This window comes from Chaetodon auriga, chromosome 24, assembly GCF_051107435.1.
Source record: "Chaetodon auriga isolate fChaAug3 chromosome 24, fChaAug3.hap1, whole genome shotgun sequence".
NCBI lineage: Eukaryota > Metazoa > Chordata > Actinopteri > Chaetodontiformes > Chaetodontidae > Chaetodon > Chaetodon auriga.
In genome coordinates, this window is record NC_135097.1 from 8,157,158 (window position 1) to 8,176,287 (window position 19,130).

Genomic DNA, 19,130 nt, shown 5'->3' on the forward strand with positions numbered 1-19,130 from the left:
AGAATTTTGATTTAGTGTCCAAAATAAAATAAAATAAAATAAAAAGACACAGAATGTTTTAATTATTTCTCAAAATTTGACTTAAAGGTTCACAGTTTTTCATTAGTATCTCGTGGTTTTAGTTTAATAATCCAATTATTAATTATCCTTATTATTTATTCATCACCTTTTTGAGTCGCTATCTCGTAACTTTCCCTTACTATCAGTTGACTTTTACTTAGTAACTCAATATTTACTATCTCGTCTTTTATCTTATCTTTTCTTATCTTATCTAATCTAATCTATTACTATCTCATCATCTTTTCTACTTCACGCCTGAAAATTTAGATGTATTATTTCACATTATCGCAAAAATCTGTCTTTAAATTTTTTTTAATTTTTTTTTTTTACTTACAATTACATAATATTATTAGTAGTGGGGTATTTTTATTTTTACAATTTATAATTTATCGTCTGCTTTTTCCTTTCCTCGTAAATTGATCCTGTAATCTCAAAGCTGCGTGTAACTTCAGAGAAGTCTGACGCGCTCACTCCTGTGGAGCATACAGGCCATTATGAATGAGAAGTAGACCCGGTCAGTTTGATGGCCGTGAGACGATGCGGGGGCTGGTGACTTGAGGCATTCCTTCATTTATCGATTAACATTCACAACGCCACGTTAGTCATTTTGTCCTCTTTAACTCTCGAATACAACGACAGAGTGAGTTGCAGGAAATTAAAAATCTCGTGGGTCTATTTAACTTGGATGCTCCTGTTGCGTAAAGATACTGCGGCATTTCCTTTATACTCAGTGAGTCGCAGTGCATGCTCGTATCAGTCCGCAGGCAGAGGAAATGCTCCTAGACCAATCACATCTGTGTTTACACCATCACCTGTCAAACATACACCCTCTGCTATATTTTCTCTCTGAAAGGTAGGGTTACTGTATTTATTTCATTTTCACTTTCTACTTAAATATGAACACCGCGGATGAAGGGAGAGTCTGGGCATGGTTGTGAGAAAGCCGGTTCGACAAGAACGAGAAGCGGCCAGGGTTAGCGAGGTTAGCGCCCCCGGAGCTAGCGAGCTGGAGCTGGTTATCTCTCCGCCTGGCTTGTTTTTTAGCCGATTATCAGAAAGTCCTTGCGCCTAATCATCCCCGGCTGAGGTCGGAGCACAGCGATGTGTGTTAGCTTAGCGGACCCGGCTAACTAATGTTTGAAACTCCTAGCATTTGTTCGGCAGCAGAGGTTGACATAGCCTTCAAGCTAGCACGACCAGCCATGCAGTGCATCCTCAAGCTAGCAAGAAAGACGTTGGGCTAGAGGGAGATGCGATTAGCGGAGTCGTTAGCTAGCATGGTGCACGGTCAGATTAATTTCACCGTCTGTATTTCTTCTGTAGTGACTTGGAAACACACCGGTATTAATAGTCACTGCTACTGCCAAGTTGACTGTGAGCATTAAACTGTGTCCACAGTGCTCTTTGTGTCTTACGTTCAGTTGTAATGTCCTCGCTTCATTGCTTTTTAATGTAATTGTTAGCAAACTAACATCGTGGTAGCAGGTGATGATCCACAGTGGGAGACACTGGGGCGATCGGAGATAAATTCTTGAAGTGACAGTAATAATACCCCACTGTTAAAACAAGCATTAACAGCAAATATACTCAAAAGGAAGTAGACATTATGTGGGTTACAAATGCAGTAATTAGTATTGCAGCAGTAAGGTATAAGTAGTCTTTTACTGTAGTTTTTGGTTTAGGTGGAGAGTATTGTGGCTACTCTCTTTGCTGTTATTGTTGTAAGATCCTGCACAGTAACATTTGCTGTCAAATACATGTAGATAGGATGTAAATCAAGTAAAAATTTCAATATTTGCTTCTGCAGCAATTAAACAATTAATTGATTAGTTGTTAACAAAAAATATCTTCAACTCTTTTGATAACAACATAGATAGCAACATTTTTCACTGTTGTCTGACTTTGCAAAGACCAAACAAGTAATCGATTAATCGAAAGATTAATTGACAATGTAAATATTTGTTAGGTGCAGCCCTGCTCTGAAATGTAGTGAATTACAATCTAAAGTAACTTAAAATGGAAATACATGCACAGTAAACATACTTAGTTTGCCTTCCACCTCTTCAGTTATACTCCTCAGTTCCTCTAAAGTCGCTTTAATGTTGTTAAACTCATCTTCCATTTTCTCTCTCTGCTTGTTCCAGCTCTTCACTGAAGCTGTTTGATGTCTTCTCTCAGTGAAATATTTAAACCCAAAACCATTAAATCTAGACTATTTTTATTTTTTTGGCTGAACCGTTCCACCAAATAGAAATGTTCCACATTTTTTTTACTATTTCATTTTATACACATCTGGAACTTTTGGTAACAAACAGTCTTTGGCTGCAAAGTATGAATTTGTCATGTCTGACCAGCTGGCTGCTGGAGGTTTCTCCCCCTGTGAACTCAGCATGAGACACCAGGGGCTGAACTTACAAACAAGTGAATAAGCGAGGGGCATTATGTTTTTTGTAGTGCAGCACAGACTCATATTTTTTGGTTACATTCGCTCTCGAATTTCCTCGGCCATCGAATTTGCTATAAACTACGATGGGGGGGACGATGGGCTCAGAGATGTGGAGAGGGGAGGGGAAGAGAAAGGAGGAGAGTGAATCAGATCCAGACAGTTTAAGGTGCAGTGCAGTGTGGGTGTTTACAGTATTAAACCCAGCCTCCGTGCTGTGGAGCTTTTTGATTTACAGTCTTCACTTTCAGTCTCTTTTTTTCTCTTCACCCAGGAGCTGAAACAGACAGTCACACTGAAGCGCCTACGGTAGCCGCTAACTGGACGGACTCTCTGGCAATTGACCTTTTGCAGGTAAGCCTGACCTGACTTTGTGCAATACAGTTAGACTAAAGCCTATTCGCACGGGGCTTGTGTTACCTGGGGACCTGGGGTTGTCTGTGATCTAATCCTGTGCAAATCTACCTTGTCTGTAATTTGTAAACTAAATTTTCACCCCCAAATTTCCAACCATACCACATGCGATGATAGCAGTCCTGTGCAATCGACAATCAGGAGGGTTTTTTTTTTCTTTTTTGTGCAAGGTTTTTTGTTTTCTCTGCCTCTGCCTTGCGTTGGCAATTATAAATGAACGTTCTGTCAGCATTTTGGGTGCGAATTCAGGAGGCTCATTGTTGTTGAGGGAGCGAATGTTACGCAGAGCCTTGACATCATATCTGAGGGCTAATGTCAGTAAAATTGAATAAAACACAGACTTATCCTGTGGGAATGCGCCACATGAAACATAGATGTGTGTTTGTTGTTTGGGGGGTGGGGGGTAATTTCTAAATCACATGAGGTCCTCTGATAATACTTGTCCCGTGTGAATAGGGCTTAAGCTACTTCTGCTTGATCGGATCTTCCATAGCTTTAAGTTAGTGCTGCTGTGTCCTTCAATATTTTCCACAAGACTTTCTTCTTACTCCTTTAGATACGTCTTGTACTTTTCTAATGCAATTTAGGGCTCTTTAAAGGGAGTTAGGCAGGGTCTGCGCCACCAGGAGCAGATTTCACGTGGCAGCTATGATCTGAATGTACGCTGGGAGCACATAGTAATATTTCAAGAGGAACAGTCCTACTGGAACATTTCACAGATCTTAGATAATAACACAAAGTCACTGTTGTGCTCAGCCAGAAGCGCTGCACATCGAGGGGATGGATTTGTTTACAAGCGAGGAAAACATCAAAGATATTGAAGCAAAAATATCGCGTCAAATTGAGTGATTCTCATAATCCTAGACAGCTCAACCGTCATTTCAGAGCATGGTTTTATCGCACTTCTATCTGAGATGTAAGAGACAAGACCTGCTTCCTCCATCAACCGTAAATTAGAGAACAGTTTTCTATCATGTTCTCATCACTGTCTGCTTCTTTTAGCATTCTAATCATTTGTATTTTATTGCTACACCAGCACTTAGTAGCCATAAAAATGCAATCTCCTCCCTAAACCACAAGACTGTTGCTGTGCTCACAAAACATGCAGAAGTCACTGTTGACAAGATCCTGTGATTCTGTATCACAAGGAATGTCAGCAGCAGTTGTTTTTAGTCGAGGACGGCTCAACGTGTATGACTTGTGATAACCCCGTCCCTCAGGCTTTGTGGCACCGTGTGTTTGTCTGAGGTTTGTAAAGTGCTAATTGGAGCATCTCAGGTGTAACATGCAGCGTTGGTGCAGTGTAGCAATGCCACAGAGGCAGCCTCAATCTTCTGGGGCGTGTGGAAAGCGATCCTAGAGAATATCCACCAGTGCAATCGAGGAGGGAAGAAGAGACAAAGTTTCAAACAGGCGTGTGTGTGTCTTATGGCTTTTTGCTGTTGGATCACCAAGTTAGTAATTTATGAATATGAAATGTCACGAGGATACAGCCACTAATTTCCTCCCAAGAGATTGTACGGTTTGATTTATTCTTTTTTTTTTTTTTTTTTTTTGCACTCCATCCTTCCCCGCATCTCTGTCCTAGTGGAATAGCGGAATAAGTCTTGAACCATGAGCTCAGTGGCAGTGTTGACCCCGGAGAGCTTTGCGGAGCATCGCAGTGGCCTCAAGGACCAGGAGATTGCAGGTAACGCCTGCCTGTCATCCACTCATTTTCACTTTTTACCTCAGGAGCTTCTCGCCAGATTCGTTTAGATTTCTCTTGTTTGCATTCTCTGTTTCTTGTACTGTACATGATACTTATGGTGATTTTTGAGGTGCAGTGCTTTTCATCTCTGTATACTTATTGTCTCTTGTTAATCTTGACACTCTCTTCTCTATCCACCCATACATGCATACTATTTTCTTCCTCCATCCTTGTCTTCATCCTCGCCTTATTTATCTTTGTCTCTCCGGGCCAGGCTGTGTCCCGGAGGACGAGGCCTACATCCCCACCTACCTTGAGGCCTTCCCTCCGCTGCCGGAGAAGGGGGCACCAGGGGAGAAGGCCGGGGAGCCGGCTTCAGCGTGGGGGAGCAAGATCAGGCCCATCAAAGCCTCTGTCATCACCCAGGTATATAATACATAAATAATCACTCCACGTCAGCTGCAGCAGAGCTTGCCAATAAGATGCACTGGTTGTGGTAAAACCAGCCAAAGGAGACACCTCTGACCTGCTCCGTGTGCAGGTGTTCCACGTGCCCCTGGAGGAGCGTCGCTACAAGGACAACAGCCAGTTCGGGGAGGGCGAGGAGGCCAAAGTGTGCTTGGACATCATGCAGCGGACAGGCGCCCACATCGAGCTGTCCCTGGCCAAAGACCAGGGTCTGTCCATCATGGTCACCGGCAAACTGGACTCCGTCATGAAGGCTCGCAAGGAAATCGTTGCTCGTCTGCAGACGCAGGTACATTTATTGTAGTTGTTTGTTGTGTGGGATGCTGAGCATGGCAGGGGTGTATGATTGATTAGACGGATTGAAAGTGCGGTTTTCTTTGCCCTCGTAGAGGTTAAGCAGAGAAAAATAAGAAAATAAAAATCATTAAAGAAAGGCAAAGTCTCGGAGAGTCTCAGAGAGGGTGCAGGCACAGAGTGGCTGTGTGGTTGAATATGTTAGTGACTGTCTCACTGATCCTTTATCTGACTTGAGTTTTGTTCAAGGTAGAAGCTATGGTCTGGTCTAACCATGGCTCTGAAATAACTGCTGCGTATTGATAAATCCATGCTGCTGTCTGCGGTGCTGAAGCAGCAAACGGATTTGTGATTGTGCCTTTTTCTCTCAGTCACTTTCATCTTGGAGCTATAACATTATCTAAACTCTTGACTATAAATCCTCAATGCTATAAAATACAATATTCCTATAATATTTCTATGATCCTAAAGTAGCATCTGTCCTGCTGAAAATAGAGGGTTCACTAACTCTAACCTGAACCTTCCCGTCGGGCCACCCCCCCGTTAACAATGAACAAATCACAGACTGATGACGGTAATGGGTTAGAATACCAGTAATAAAAGAAAATGGTCATGAGCATGATCGTAATAACAATAAAAGCTGTAAATATTAATCAAAAGCACCAGTGCGTTCGTTGAGACCATTGCTGTGAATTAAATAAGAATTAAATCATGCAGCAAGTTGATTTTTCAAGGATGCAGAATAAGATGGGTATAAATATACAAGTGTTTGCTGTTGCATTTAATTTATAAGCGTTGCTGCACAGTTTACTGTAATTTTGCCAGTTTAAAAATGCCTTCCCTAACTTCTTTCTCTTGGTGTGTGCTGCTGTTGAATGATTTGTGTTTCTATGGATTACACCTTCCTGTATTTTGGACCCACACATAGACAATGTTTAAGTGTCTGAAATGTAAAAAATGAGTTTGACAAGCAGCTTTTGTCTTGATGGTGAAAGCGTTGAAAAATACCGCAGGGTAACAGATGCTCCTTTGAGGAAGAGCGCTTCATCACCACTTAAACTGATGAATGGGACCACAGAAGTTTTAATGTGACGATCTGTTTCTTTTATTGCTATTTGCTGTTTTTCCCATTCTCACAAAATTACATCACTGTGGTTTATTTTGGAGCATAACTCAATCCAAAGATACACAGGGACAGTCGCTTCTAGCTGCACCTTGAAAGACCCTATCTGTGCAGCCAGGCCAGTTCAGGACAAAAAGTTGAGCTGAAAAATGACCGTCAGCTCCCCGAGGGCGGGTGAAACATGCTGATTTCCACCTCAATTGGTGCACTGAGGTCCACCTGTTTAGCTGAACTGCAGTTATTGATACAACGGTGCAGAAAAACACTCCGTCCTCTTCGCAAGGTCGAATGCTTTTGTTGTTGTTTACCCACTGAAAACTATTTCACTGGCGCTCTTTAAGTTTCCTCCAATTACCATCCTCGGTCAAATGTATAATATAGGAATTTGGAAAGTGTAGCCGCAGCATCAATTGTGTGTATTTTTATGGATATATCTGATTCATAACTCCTCAGAGAGATCTATGTAATGCAAATGAAATCAGTTCAGGCACGATAATGTGCCCCTGCTCCAATGATTTCCTGACTTTTTCCGCTGCGCAACAATGGAAATGTATCTCACTTTCTCCCTCAAACTTTCTCCCGCTCCCACAGGCCTCAGCCACGGTCGCCATCCCCAAGGAGCACCATCGTTTCGTCATTGGTAAGAACGGCGAGAAGCTGCAGGAGCTAGAGCTGAAGACCGCCACCAAGATCGCTATTCCACGTCCCGACGACCCCAGCGCCAACATCCGCATCACCGGCACCAAGGAGGGCATCGAGAAGGCTCGCCATGAAATACTTCTGATCTCTGCTGAACAGGTCAGTGGGAGCTCTTTGAAAGTGTCTTGCGGGGGAGCGATGGGCGAATAAGAGCTACAATCATAAGTGGAAGCACTGAAGATAGATGATAGTTAACCTTTGTGCACTTTATTGCCTCTCTAATCATGGCAGTTAACCACTGTTAACATGTTCTATTGTAAACCCCCCCCCCCTCCTCCTCCTCCTCACGCTCACCCACTCACCAGGACAAGCGGGCAGTGGAGCGTCTGTCCCTGGAGAAGGCCTTCCACCCCTTCATCGCCGGCGCCCACAATCGGCTGGTGCAGGAGCTGAGCCAGGAGACGGGCGCTCGCATCAGCATCCCCCCGCCCAGCCTGCCCAAGGACGAGATCGTCATCACCGGGGAGAAGGAGGCCGTCGCCCTGGCGCTCAGCCGCATCCGAGCCATCTACGACGACAAGGTGTGTTTGTCCAAAGGCGATCGCAGGGCTCCGATCCTGACTAACTAACTGACCCGGGCTCCTGATTGAGTTTAGAATTGATTTGTGAAGTTAAATTGATTCATTTTTAAAGTGATTAGTGGCTTAGCAGCAACCTAAAGGCAGAGCTTTTATTTCCATATTGTCTTTAATCTAACTCTGATTGATTTGAGCGTCCCGGTGGACTAATGGTAAAGGCATACATCATCAAACTTTAGTGTTCACTGTTCGATTCCTGCCGGGGAGTTTGGTTTCATGGCATGCACCTCTCTCTTTCCTTGTTTGCTGCTTAATCATTTGTAGTCAGGCCCCCTAAGCTTTACCCCTCAAACTTACTTAATGACCTTTAACTGGTAAAATGATGACATCTCTGTGCCTTTTATTGCTGTTGTTTGGATTTTCTCAGCTTATTTTTTCCTTCCATTTCTTGTCCATGTATTCATCGATAAATAAATTAGGAACACACAATATCAGGGTGGCAAGAACCACAAAAGCAAAACAAGAAACGAAATAAACTTGGCGGTTCTGTCCTCACCACAGTCTCCCTTCAGCCACTTGTTTAACCTGCCGGCTGAATCTGAAAGCTCATCTGTAATAAACCTGGAGGAGGTTTGGTATAAGGTCGTTTTATTTTCTACCAAACACAAACGTACGTTCTCTAGGAGGAGTTTACAAGAAACGATAAAAGATGGATGAATAAAACGTAGATGAGGAAGTGTGCGTTCGTATGTGTGTACCAGATGAGCGCTGGTGATAGGCAAGCCGGAGATAATGTGGGGAGAAAATTGGATTTCACTAGAGAACAACAGGATGAGAATGCTAATGTCGTTTAGTGCATATGTATGAGAGGCAGACACAAATATATTTTCTGCTTTTGTCTGACTGTCGCTCAGTCCTCCTTTTCCTCAAACTCATGCCATCTTTTCTCCTTCCTGTTCCCTGTCTTTCATTGCTCTTTCTGTCTTCCTCACCGTGCTCCTCATTGTCTCCACTCACCTCCAATCTTCTCCCTCTCCACCTTGCAGAAGAGGAAGACCACCACAATCTCCGTGGAGGTGAAGAAGTCTCAGCACAAGTACATCATAGGTCCAAAGGGCAACACCCTGCAGGAGATCCTGGAGGCCACGGGGGTGTCCGTGGAGATGCCCCCTCTGGACTCTGGCTCAGAGACCATCATCCTCAGGGGAGAGCCTGACAAGCTGGGGCCGGCGCTCACGCAGGTGTACGCAAAGGTGAGGCGGAGAGGGGAGGTTTAAAGTGATGATGATTTTGGAATTGGGATTGCACGCTGTGATTTAATATATGAATAATTTCTCAATCTTGGGGCAGAAAAACAAGACACGAGACACGGCATATTCTCAACTCATGAGGTTTATATTGCACACATGTTAGCAAACGGTTCCCTGTTTACACATCAAGCAGACACAGAGCAACATTAACATTCAATTGCTGTGTGTTCATGTGTGTGCGCTAAATGCTCCATTATGTTCGCCAGCTAGCCATGAACTGTGTCTGACTGTTCGGTACCAACCAGGTGGTGTGCAGTGGGTTTGTCAGAGCCTTCTCTGAGAAAAACAGCTGCCTGCTGAGGCTGGAAACAACATGTTTTTTATTGCAGCTTTAATTTGCAGCCAATTACTTTCCAAAGGTGAATGCGTCTGAAACCATTTATCAGTGTTTGTTCTGAGATTTCAGTGAATGGTTGTGAATGTAAATTGGATTCTAACTTGTCAGTCTTCTGCTCATGCAGGCAAAGAGCGTGATGGTCGTAGAGGTGACCGCTCCGGCCTGGCTGCATCGCTTCATCATCGGCAAGAAAGGACAGAACATCGGGCGGATCACACAGCAGCTGCCACGGGTAAGAGGAGAAGGATGGAGGAGGGGAGTGATGATCCGAGTTTGAAACTGGAGATCAAACACACATTCCTCTTCTTTTCCTCCCCACAATGTGACAGAATTCTTTGAGAAAGCAGGATAAAGGGTGTATTGCTTTGACAGTGTGTGGGACAATTGAAACCGAGACCGGCGAACAGTGTGTATCATGTAGGAGGTGATGAAGGAGGGGAAATTGACAAGTGACAGCAGGACTTGGATTGCCTTGTCTTTATTTGTGTGTGTGTGTGTGTGTTTAGGTTCATATAGAGTTTACGGATGGTGAGGAGCGCATCAGTCTGGAGGGGCCGACAGAGGAGGTGGAGCAGGCTCAGGCTCAGATACAAGAGATCATCAAGGACCTTGTGAGTACTCATGGACCTAAACTCATGGCTCTTCCTCAGCAAACCATCTACAATAAAAAGTTCATTAAGCAAAGACCCACCTGCACTAATACCTGGGCTAATATTCTGAGTTATGTTTCTCCAGCTCCAGCTGTTCTTATGTGAGGATTTGCTGCTTTTCTGTGTTTTATATCTCTATAAACTTTATATCTTTGTGATCTGAACTGTGGGCCAGACAAAAGAAGCCGTTTTGAAGATGCAGTCTTGAGCATTTTTTTACCATTTTCTGACATTGTATAGACAAAAGCTGAAGCAATAATTCAAATTAAATCTAGTTGGTAATGAAAGTAAGTATTAGTTGCAGCCCTAAATGGGATATTTACTACAATAAGACAGTTGGTGTCCCTGATTAAGCATTAATAAAGACACACGGAAAGCTGAGGGATTCTGTGCTGTAGCTCGGGTACATACTCAGTCCTAAGTCTTTAATCTCTCTCTGTGCAGCTGGTGAGGATGGACTACACTGAAGTCATCATAGACCAGCGTTTCCACAGACACCTCATCGGAAAGAACGGAGCCAACAGTGAGTACACCTCTGTTCTGCTGAGCTCAACCGAAAAAAACTGGGACGCAAACACTGCTGGGGTTTAGAGTTCAGATGGCAGCGGAACCAGCGGTTTTTAAATGTAAGGGTCGGATAAAGTGCCTCAAAGAAAATTATCCACTGATGCGTGATTTTAGCCACTTTATTCTTATTCTCTGTTAGTCAGAATCATCACATCTTGTATACATAAAACTTGAAAATGTAACCCCCCCCCCCCCCCCTTCATTTTTCACCATTCTGTCCCACCATCCATCCCCTCCTGCTTTTCTTCACCCTCACTGCAGTCAATCGGATCAAGGAGCAGTACAAAGTGTCGGTACGAATCCCCCAGGACTCCGAACGAAGTGGCCTGGTCCGGATCGAGGGAGACCCCAAAGGAGTGCAGCTGGCACGCAGAGAGCTCATTGAGATGGTCCAGAGGATGGTGAGAGTGTGGTCAAAGTTTAGGCTGCTTCATTCATTCAGCGTCATTGTCTCCACTCACACTTTTTTCTCATTTCCAGGAAAACGAGCGCACCAAAGACCTGATCGTGGAGCAGAAGTTCCACCGGACAATCATCGGCCAGAAGGGAGAAAAGATCAAAGAAGTTCGAGACAAGTTCCCGGAGGTGAACGTTCGTCCTCACTGCGCTTTATCTCGCCTGTTCATCGCTGTAAATTAGTTTTGATCCCGCTCTAACTTAATTTGACGGGCATTATCTCATCTGCTTCCAGGTCATCATCAATTTCCCGGACCCAGCGCAGAAGAGCGACATCGTCCAGCTGAGAGGGCCGAAGAACGAGGTGGAGAAATGTGCCAAGTTCCTCCAGAAAATCATCGCTGACCTGGTAGGACCCACTGTTCTCTCTCTGTCTCCGGATCTGTCCGCATCTCTCCACACTTGTCTTCACAGCAGCTTTCTTTATTTTGCAGATTGAGAATAGTTTCTCGCTGTCGGTTCCCATCTTTAAGCAGTTTCACAAAAACATAATCGGTAAGGGCGGCGCCAACATCAAAAAGGTGAGACTTTGAAAATGGTCGCATCAATTCATGCATTCATGTCAATTCACAAAGTGAACAGTAAACAGCTGAAGTATGGACATCAGCTGTATTGTTATGTTAAAGGAACAAAATAACAGATGTTGTTTGTGCTACCAGATCCGTGAGGAGACCAACACTAAGATCGACCTGCCGACAGAGAACAGTAACTCCGAGATGATCGTCATCACAGGCAAGAAGAGCAACTGTGAGGCGGCCAGAGATCGAATCCTCGCCATCCAGAGAGAACTGGTGAGCTGAAAGGGTTTCTGAGCCGAGATACAACTTTTCTCTCTTTTCTATTCACCTTCCTTCATGGTCCAATAAAATAAAGACAGAAAATGCCCCAAAAAATGATAATAATTTAAAAGAAAAATGGTGTAAAAGCTTCTAAGTGGGCCAAAGGTAAAGTTTTTTTTTTTTGTCAAACCACTGTGTCTAAGGTCAAGAATGAACTTTCATGCTCAAGTTTAATTCCAATATAACCAAAAATTAATAACCTGCTCTCCTTTCTCTCTTCATCCCTCCAGGCCAACATTAAGGAGACGGAGGTCACCATCCCCGCCAAGCTGCACAACTCTCTGATTGGCTCAAAGGGCTGCCTCGTGCGCTCCATCATGGAAGACTGCGGCGGCGTCCACATCCATTTCCCCTCCGAGGGCTCCGGCTCGGACAAAGTCACCATCAGAGGGCCCGCCGGTGAGGTGGAGAAGGCCAAGAAACAGCTGCTGCAGCTGGCTGAGGAGAAGGTGGGTGAGAGCGGGGAGGGAAAAGTTTGAGGACTGGATACAAGGGAGTGAAGGAGAGAGCAGATATTGACATTCCTTTCCGTCCTCTGTCCTTTCCTTCTTTCCTTCTTGTCCTTTTCAGCAAGTCAACAACTTCACAGCTGAGCTCCAGGCCAAACCCGAGTACCACAAATTCCTGATTGGCCGCGGCGGGGCCAATATTCGCCGCGTGCGGGACAGGACGGGGGCCCGGATCATCTTCCCGTCGCCAGATGACACCGAGCAGGAACTGATCACCATCGTAGGGAAAGAGGAAGCCGTTCGTCAGGCCCAGAAGGAGCTGGAGAGTCTGGTCAAAAACCTGGTAATTATAAAGTGATAAATGAGTTTGAGAACTGTTCTAAATCTTAAATATCCTCTTTGTCTTCTTAAATACTACATTCCTATTATCCCCTCTCTCCAGGACGACGTGGTGGAGGACAGCATGGCAGTAGACGTTCGCCACCACCGCCACTTCGTGTGTCGGAGAGGCCAAGTGCTGCGGGAGCTGGCAGAGGAGTACGGCGGCGTAGCGGTTAGCTTCCCACGTACGGGAGCCAACAGTCAGCGAGTCACTCTGAAGGGAGCCAAGGACTGCGTGGAGGCCGCCAAGAAACGCATCCAGGAGATCATCGAGGACCTGGTAAGATGTTTGAGAAAGACAAAACAGAGTGTGAAATTCAGGTCATTACAAACTTCTGTTTATTTTCATTTTGATCAGTTTTGCCCAGACAAGAGACGGCTGTTTGGATCAATATTGGCGTTCAGGTTGAAGCTAAATCAAAGGAGTTTAATTTTGTGACTGCCACTGAAACGTTGCCAACAGCAGCTGCATTTTAAACATCAGACAGGATCAAACACGTCATGTTGATTTTACACCCACACGTAATCCTGTTGGACTTGTGTGTTTGCCGCTGGTCGGTACCGTTGTTACCCAGCTGTCTCCTCCCTCGAGCAGGAGTCCCAGGTGAGCGTGGAGGTGGCCATCCCTCAGCGTTACCACCGTGCCATCATGGGGCCTAAAGGGTGCCGCATCCAGCACATCACCAGGGAGCACGAGGTCCAAATCAAGTTTCCCGAGAGAGACGACAGCTCTGCAGGTCAGAAGCATAACACACAGGAGAAGAGCACCTGCAGCTGTGGTGCTAATACTGCAGTAGTATGTGAATACTGTCCTTTTATGGACGTATTTCTAAAAAGAATGTAATATTTATAATAGTAATAATAATCTTTATTTGAATCCAGTGTGGCAGTCGTGTGTTTCTCTAACTGAAATTAAACACCTGCTTTTCAATCTGTGGTAAAATTCCAGGTCAGGACGCTCCACCGCAGGAAAACGGTGAAGTCAGTCCAGAGGCGGAGTTCGTCCCCCGCAAGTGTGACATCATCAGCATCGCCGGGCGTGCAGAGAAGTGTGAACTGGCTAAAGCCGCCCTGCTGGTAGGCGCCATTTTCCCTCAGTTGCAGTCATGATCTTCTCTCTCCATCATCCGTCTCCTCAGTAATAACGCCACTTCCTCCTTCAGGCGCTGGTGCCCATAACAGAGGACGTCGAGGTGTCATACGAGCTGCATCGCTACATCATCGGCCAGAAGGGCAGTGGGATCAGGAAGATGATGGAGGAGTACGAGGTTAGTTTACAGCCTGGTGAAATCTACTGGCAATACATTTAATTTGTTAAAAAGTGACGTCTGTTTGATCCCGTGCACGTCGTCTCCGTGTGGTCTTGCAGGTGAACATCTGGGTGCCGCAGCCAGAGAAGCAGCTGGATGTGATCAAGGTGACGGGCCTCGTAGCCAACGTGGAGCGAGCCAAACAGGGTCTGCTTGAGAGGGTCAAAGAACTGCAGGCCGAGCAGGAGGACAGGGTACGCACACAAAAAATATCTTGTGGTATTTTTTGCAAGTCTGGGCTGATACCACCTCCTGAACAGTCTGATAATCACGGTAACGCGGTTCATACTGAGTGAAGGATGTGAAGATGTGTGAACTTTCTGCTGCCCCGTCTCCTTTTCAGGCCCTGCGCAGTTTCAAGGTGACCATGTCTGTGGATCCAAAGTTTCATCCCAAGATCATCGGCCGCAAGGGAGCCGTCATCTCTCAGATCAGGAAAGACCACGACGTCAGCATCCAGTTCCCCGACAAAGGAGACGAGCAGCAGGTGTGTTACTGCTGCATATCGGGATCATGACGACCATCAAGACTTTTAACTTTGTCCAGTTCATGTTTTTTCCTCCTCTCACCCTCTATCTTCCTGTATTTCATCCGTCCTGTCCCCCACCTCCAGGATCTGATCGTGATCTCGGGGTACGAGCGTAACGTGGAGGAGGCGCGTGAGGCCATCCAGCAGCTGGTGGCCGAGTTGCAGGAGATGGTGAGCCAAGACGTTCACCTGGACCCGAGGACCCACGCTCGCATCATCGGAGCTCGTGGCAAAGCCATCCGCAAGCTGATGGAGGAGTTCAAGGTCAGGAGGGTTACACTCTGTGCGTCCTGAGTCTGTTTTGTATCATTCTCTCTTTTTGTTGTTGTTCAATGTCGTGTTTTCATGATTTCAGGTGGATATCCGGTTCCCTCAGCCAGGCTCAGACGAGCCAGATAAAGTGACGGTGACAGGCCTTCCTGAGACCGTGGACAACGCCATCGACCACCTGCTCAACCTGGAGGAGGAATATGTGAGTTCACAAAGACGTGGCAGTCACGTACATTTCCCATGATGGCTAGGAATTCAGCGTTTGTCCTCTGGCTCTAAAGCTGATAAGTTTCATTATCTTGGCAGGTGAAATTAACATGAGTTCTTTGTTGACTGCACACCGTTCTGATAGTGCCGTATTCACAAGACACTCCGCTTTTATTGTCGCAAAAAAAACGGTGACTGGGTCGTTTTAAGGGCAGTTTTCTTTCTCTGCCTCTCTCAGATGCTCAGCGTGACAGAGACGGAGACCTTGGCGGCGTACATGAAGCCTCCATCTCGCTATGGAGGAGGAGGCGGAGCAGGAGGAGTGGACGACAGCAGCGGGGGTCCTGCTAAGGGCTTCGTGGTGCGGGACGCCCCCTGGAACGCAGCAGGGAACAAGGTTGGACATGCTGGTTTTTTTTTACCTCGCACAGAGAAGAGACGGGATGATGCATTTCATGTTGTATACGCTGAGCATGGCATCTGTTTGTTCCAGGCTCCTGACATGAGCAGCGCGGAGGATTTTCCCACGTTTGGGACGGGCGTGGCCCCGAAGCAAGCGTCCGCCTGGGGTCCCAAGAAGTTCTGAGACCGCTCACCTGGAGGAAAAGGAAAACAAAAAACTTCTGTAAAGTAGATGATGAGAGACAAAAAGGAATCTTGAATCAAATTGCTGCTCGCCTTCCTCCCTCCTCCTCTTCTTGTTAGTGTCTCTCTTTCTTTCTCTGTAAACCTCCCCTGTAACGCCCTCCCACAACCAGCCACAGTGAATTCTGGGAGAAGTATCCCTTCTTTTTTTTTCCTCATCTGTCTTTCCTCTTAGTACCTCACCTCCTCCTTCCCCCCTGAGAGAGAGTGAGAGAAAAAAGAACGTGGAGCGCTCTCTTTATAGTCCCGCTCTGCCTCTCTCGACTGCACCACCCCTGCTGGTCTCGCTGAAATCTTTCAAAAACTGTCCCCCTTCATCACCTCTGACTGCCAGACTCGCACCCTCAGAATCACTGCAGTACATCAGAAAGGTTTCAGCTCTTCAGAGTCCGCTGAATCAGAGAAGTGGGGTCAGGGAGCACCGGGGAACATCGTCGGACACCTGAAGCAAGACGCTTCCAGGGAGGTGGTGGAGGTGGTGGTGGTGTATCCAAGTAACGGTAGTCAGATTTTTAAGCTAAAAAAAAAAAAAAGATGCGAGTTTTACCGTGCAAGTTTGTAAACGGCGACATCTTTTAAGGTTCTTTTCCTGTGGTTTTTACCAGGAGGTTTCATGTTGGCTCACCTTTCCAGTCACACATGTGGTGCAGCAGGTGAGGCAATGAGCTGTGTGTGTGTGTGTGTGTGTGTGTGTGTGTGTGTGAGTGAGTGTGTGAGTGGGTTCAGGAGAGGTTTTTCACCCACAAGTGTTTGTAGATTCCCCCCTTTATTTATGTCGGAGCTGGGAGCAAAAACAGCTGCTGTAGTCGACTCACTGGAGGTTTTCTGTTCAAGTCACGTTCGAAGCCCTGCACCGATTGTTTGTAATGAAGGTCGTTTTGTCACAACTGTTTATTTATTGAAAAAAGGAGCCATTTTATTTGAACTGTGATCATGTGTTTTTATAAAAGCACCCACTGTAGCTCGATGCTTACAACCTTATGTTTGGGAGTGAATGCTGTACGTCAGGGTTTGGGCACATGTTAACAGTTGTTATGTGGAAGTGTACAAAGAACTTTTCGCTATTTTTTTAAACTGTGGGATTTTTGTTGTTGTTGTTGTTGTTGTTGGTTTCTGGCATATTTGGAAGACTGTATGTGTGTGCGCGCGCTCGTGTGTGTGTGTGTGTGAGCGGAAGTTAAGATGTATATTTGAATGAAGCTGAACCAAACTTTTACATGGTCTTTGTCCGTTTGTCTCTCTTCTCAGAGCTGTTCTCAGAGCTCATTCAGAGGTTTGTTTCCCCCTCTCAGCTCGTCATGAACACTTGATTTTTACTGTCAACGTGCACACAAACGCTGCTTACAGGCTGCCCTCGCTCCCACTAAAACTGTCAACAGCTGCACTTCAACAAGTGCTTCACGTGTATTTAGTAATATTTTGTAGCAAAAACCTTTGTTTCCCCTTGTTCCCTTTTCCACTTGTGAGAAAAAAAAGTGAACTGTACAATTGGCCCAGATTTCAGTCAGTTTAACCAGAATCCTCCTCGTGCTTGAAGTCTTAAGGGAGAACTTATTCGCTTTCTGAAGATTGGTATCACTGTGCAGCTTAGCTTATTTTAGCATAAAGACTGGAAAACACACCTACACCTCTGAGACTAACTAATTAACAAGTTATAGTTTGACAATTTAATCTGTACAAGAACAGAAAGGCAAAAACGCTGGATAGACGCTGCACCGAAGTGCGAGGCGGATGGATACACTGTGGTTCATCAAGAAGCAGGTCCAGCAGTAGTTCACAAACCGTCAGTTATACGTTTCTGTTTGCGTACAAATGAAACACAAGAGACACAACACGTCCGTTAATGAGGTTAAGAGGTGCGCATATATGTGTCTTTAACTTAAATCAGAGCTGATTCTGATAGTTAGCCGTTTCCCCTAGACCCTATGTGTGAGCTTAGCACCGGGTAGTAACTGCGAGATTCGGTTTTGAAGCGTTCCCTACGCAAACTTATGGCTGAGGTAGACGAAGTATTTCACTCAAACGTTGTTTTCGGCTCCAGCAAACATTTCTGTCAGTCTGGGCAGATAATAGACACGTGTTAGATATTGAAAACACCTCTAGAGATGCGACCTGCTGCTGGATAACAAGTAAAAACTGTGTTCCGACGTTCAGGTAACGGTAGGGGGCGCTATGTGATCACGGATAAGCAGTGCTGAAGTGACAGGTGGAGGTACGCGTTTGCTGTTGTTCAGTCAAGATGCTAAGCTAAGCTAACCAAACCATGTTACTCCATTAATTAATATTAAGAAAGCAACAAAAACAAACAAACAAAAAAAGACCAGACTGACAGCTCTAAGTAAGAGGACATTAAAATAAATTTCAAAATAAAAGAAAAAATCTCAGGGTCCAACTTCAAAGTCAAAGCTGGAGCAGAATCCATCTTTAAAGATGGCGACAGATTAGTAACAAAAGCGTCTATGCAACCTGACAGGCTCACACAGCAGATCACTGTCTGTCAGCAGGACTTATTGTACTTAAATACAGTTATAGCATCATTATATGTTGGTGGGACAGCAAATTAGTAATCTGTCTATTTTTAGTTGTTGAACTCTGCGTTTTAAAATTTCTTCATGTGTGTCTGTTCTTTAATGGCAGGACAGAGCTGCCCCGGGAGCAGCCGCTATTTCTGTAAAAAGCTATGAAAAAACCCACTATTGGCCTTAATGAGTAATTAGTCTACAGCATTTTGGAAAGGTGTGATTGAGGAAGTATGCAAGACTGCAATAACATGTCAGTGACCGGATTTTTTTTTTTTTCCTACTATAAATAAAATTTGAAAGAAAAACACACTGCCACCATCCTTCTGTGCATACTGTCAGTCAGTTTATTTTTTATAAATCAGGAAGATATGATTTGTTATGTAACAGCCTGTACAACGCAACATACAGAAAACAAAAAAAAAGAAAAAAAAGAAAATACAAATTAAATTGTACAAAGCAGCACTGGGCCATAAATAACCCATATAATAATATTCTTCACATTTTTGATTGGAAGTTTTTCCTTTGCCAAACCCTGTAGATCTTCCATCAGTCAGATCACAGCTGCTCTAAGAAGGTGACTGAGCTTCTTTAATTTGAGTTTGACTCATCAAAACTGTGCCTTCAAAACAAAACAAAACAAAACAAAAAGTTGGGGTTTTCATGTTCTGTAGCAGGTTTTATCAAATTGGCAACAGGATTGAGAACGGTGAAAACCAAAGAAAGCGCTTTGGAAAGCTGTTCACATACAATCAATAATTAGGCGGATGTTTGGGATTCAAATAAAACCCTCGTATAAACATTTGACAAATGTAAATCAATGATGTTAGTTGAAATAATAGAGCCCTAATTAATAACATTCACATGTAAACACCAGCGCAGGTCGTGGGATGGAGACTACTTGTCCTCCTGCTGACCTTAAAACTCCCCGTTGGCTCTGGAGGTCCTGCCA

The 19,130-nt window shown here is 44.9% G+C and overlaps 1 protein-coding gene across 1 annotated transcript; it reads left to right on the plus strand.

The window, feature by feature from the left end:
• The first annotated feature begins 799 nt into the window (after window positions 1–799).
• On the plus strand, window positions 800–18,501 carry hdlbpb (high density lipoprotein binding protein b). Its single transcript, XM_076724257.1, has 28 exons — window positions 800–913; window positions 2,778–2,857; window positions 4,506–4,607; window positions 4,882–5,033; window positions 5,149–5,364; window positions 7,084–7,290; window positions 7,497–7,712; window positions 8,756–8,962; window positions 9,481–9,588; window positions 9,863–9,967; window positions 10,451–10,529; window positions 10,835–10,974; window positions 11,054–11,158; window positions 11,265–11,378; window positions 11,464–11,550; window positions 11,689–11,820; window positions 12,099–12,317; window positions 12,439–12,660; window positions 12,760–12,978; window positions 13,294–13,435; window positions 13,648–13,775; window positions 13,862–13,966; window positions 14,068–14,202; window positions 14,352–14,495; window positions 14,622–14,801; window positions 14,893–15,009; window positions 15,253–15,411; window positions 15,508–18,501. Exons 3-28 carry the CDS (start codon window positions 4,532–4,534, stop codon window positions 15,598–15,600), a joined length of 3,807 nt encoding a protein of 1,268 aa, XP_076580372.1. The 5' UTR covers window positions 800–913; window positions 2,778–2,857; window positions 4,506–4,531; the 3' UTR covers window positions 15,601–18,501.
• The last annotated feature ends 629 nt before the right edge of the window (window positions 18,502–19,130 follow it).

Coding starts and splice junctions, on each gene's coding strand:
- hdlbpb (XM_076724257.1), top strand. CDS start 4,532: ATGAGCTCAGTGGCAGTGTTGACCCCGGAGAGCTTTGCGGAGCATCGC. Junction 7,291..7,496: donor TTCTGATCTCTGCTGAACAG/GTCAGTGGGAGC, acceptor CCCACTCACCAG/GACAAGCGGGCAGTGGAGCG. Junction 13,776..13,861: donor TGGCTAAAGCCGCCCTGCTG/GTAGGCGCCATT, acceptor TTCCTCCTTCAG/GCGCTGGTGCCCATAACAGA.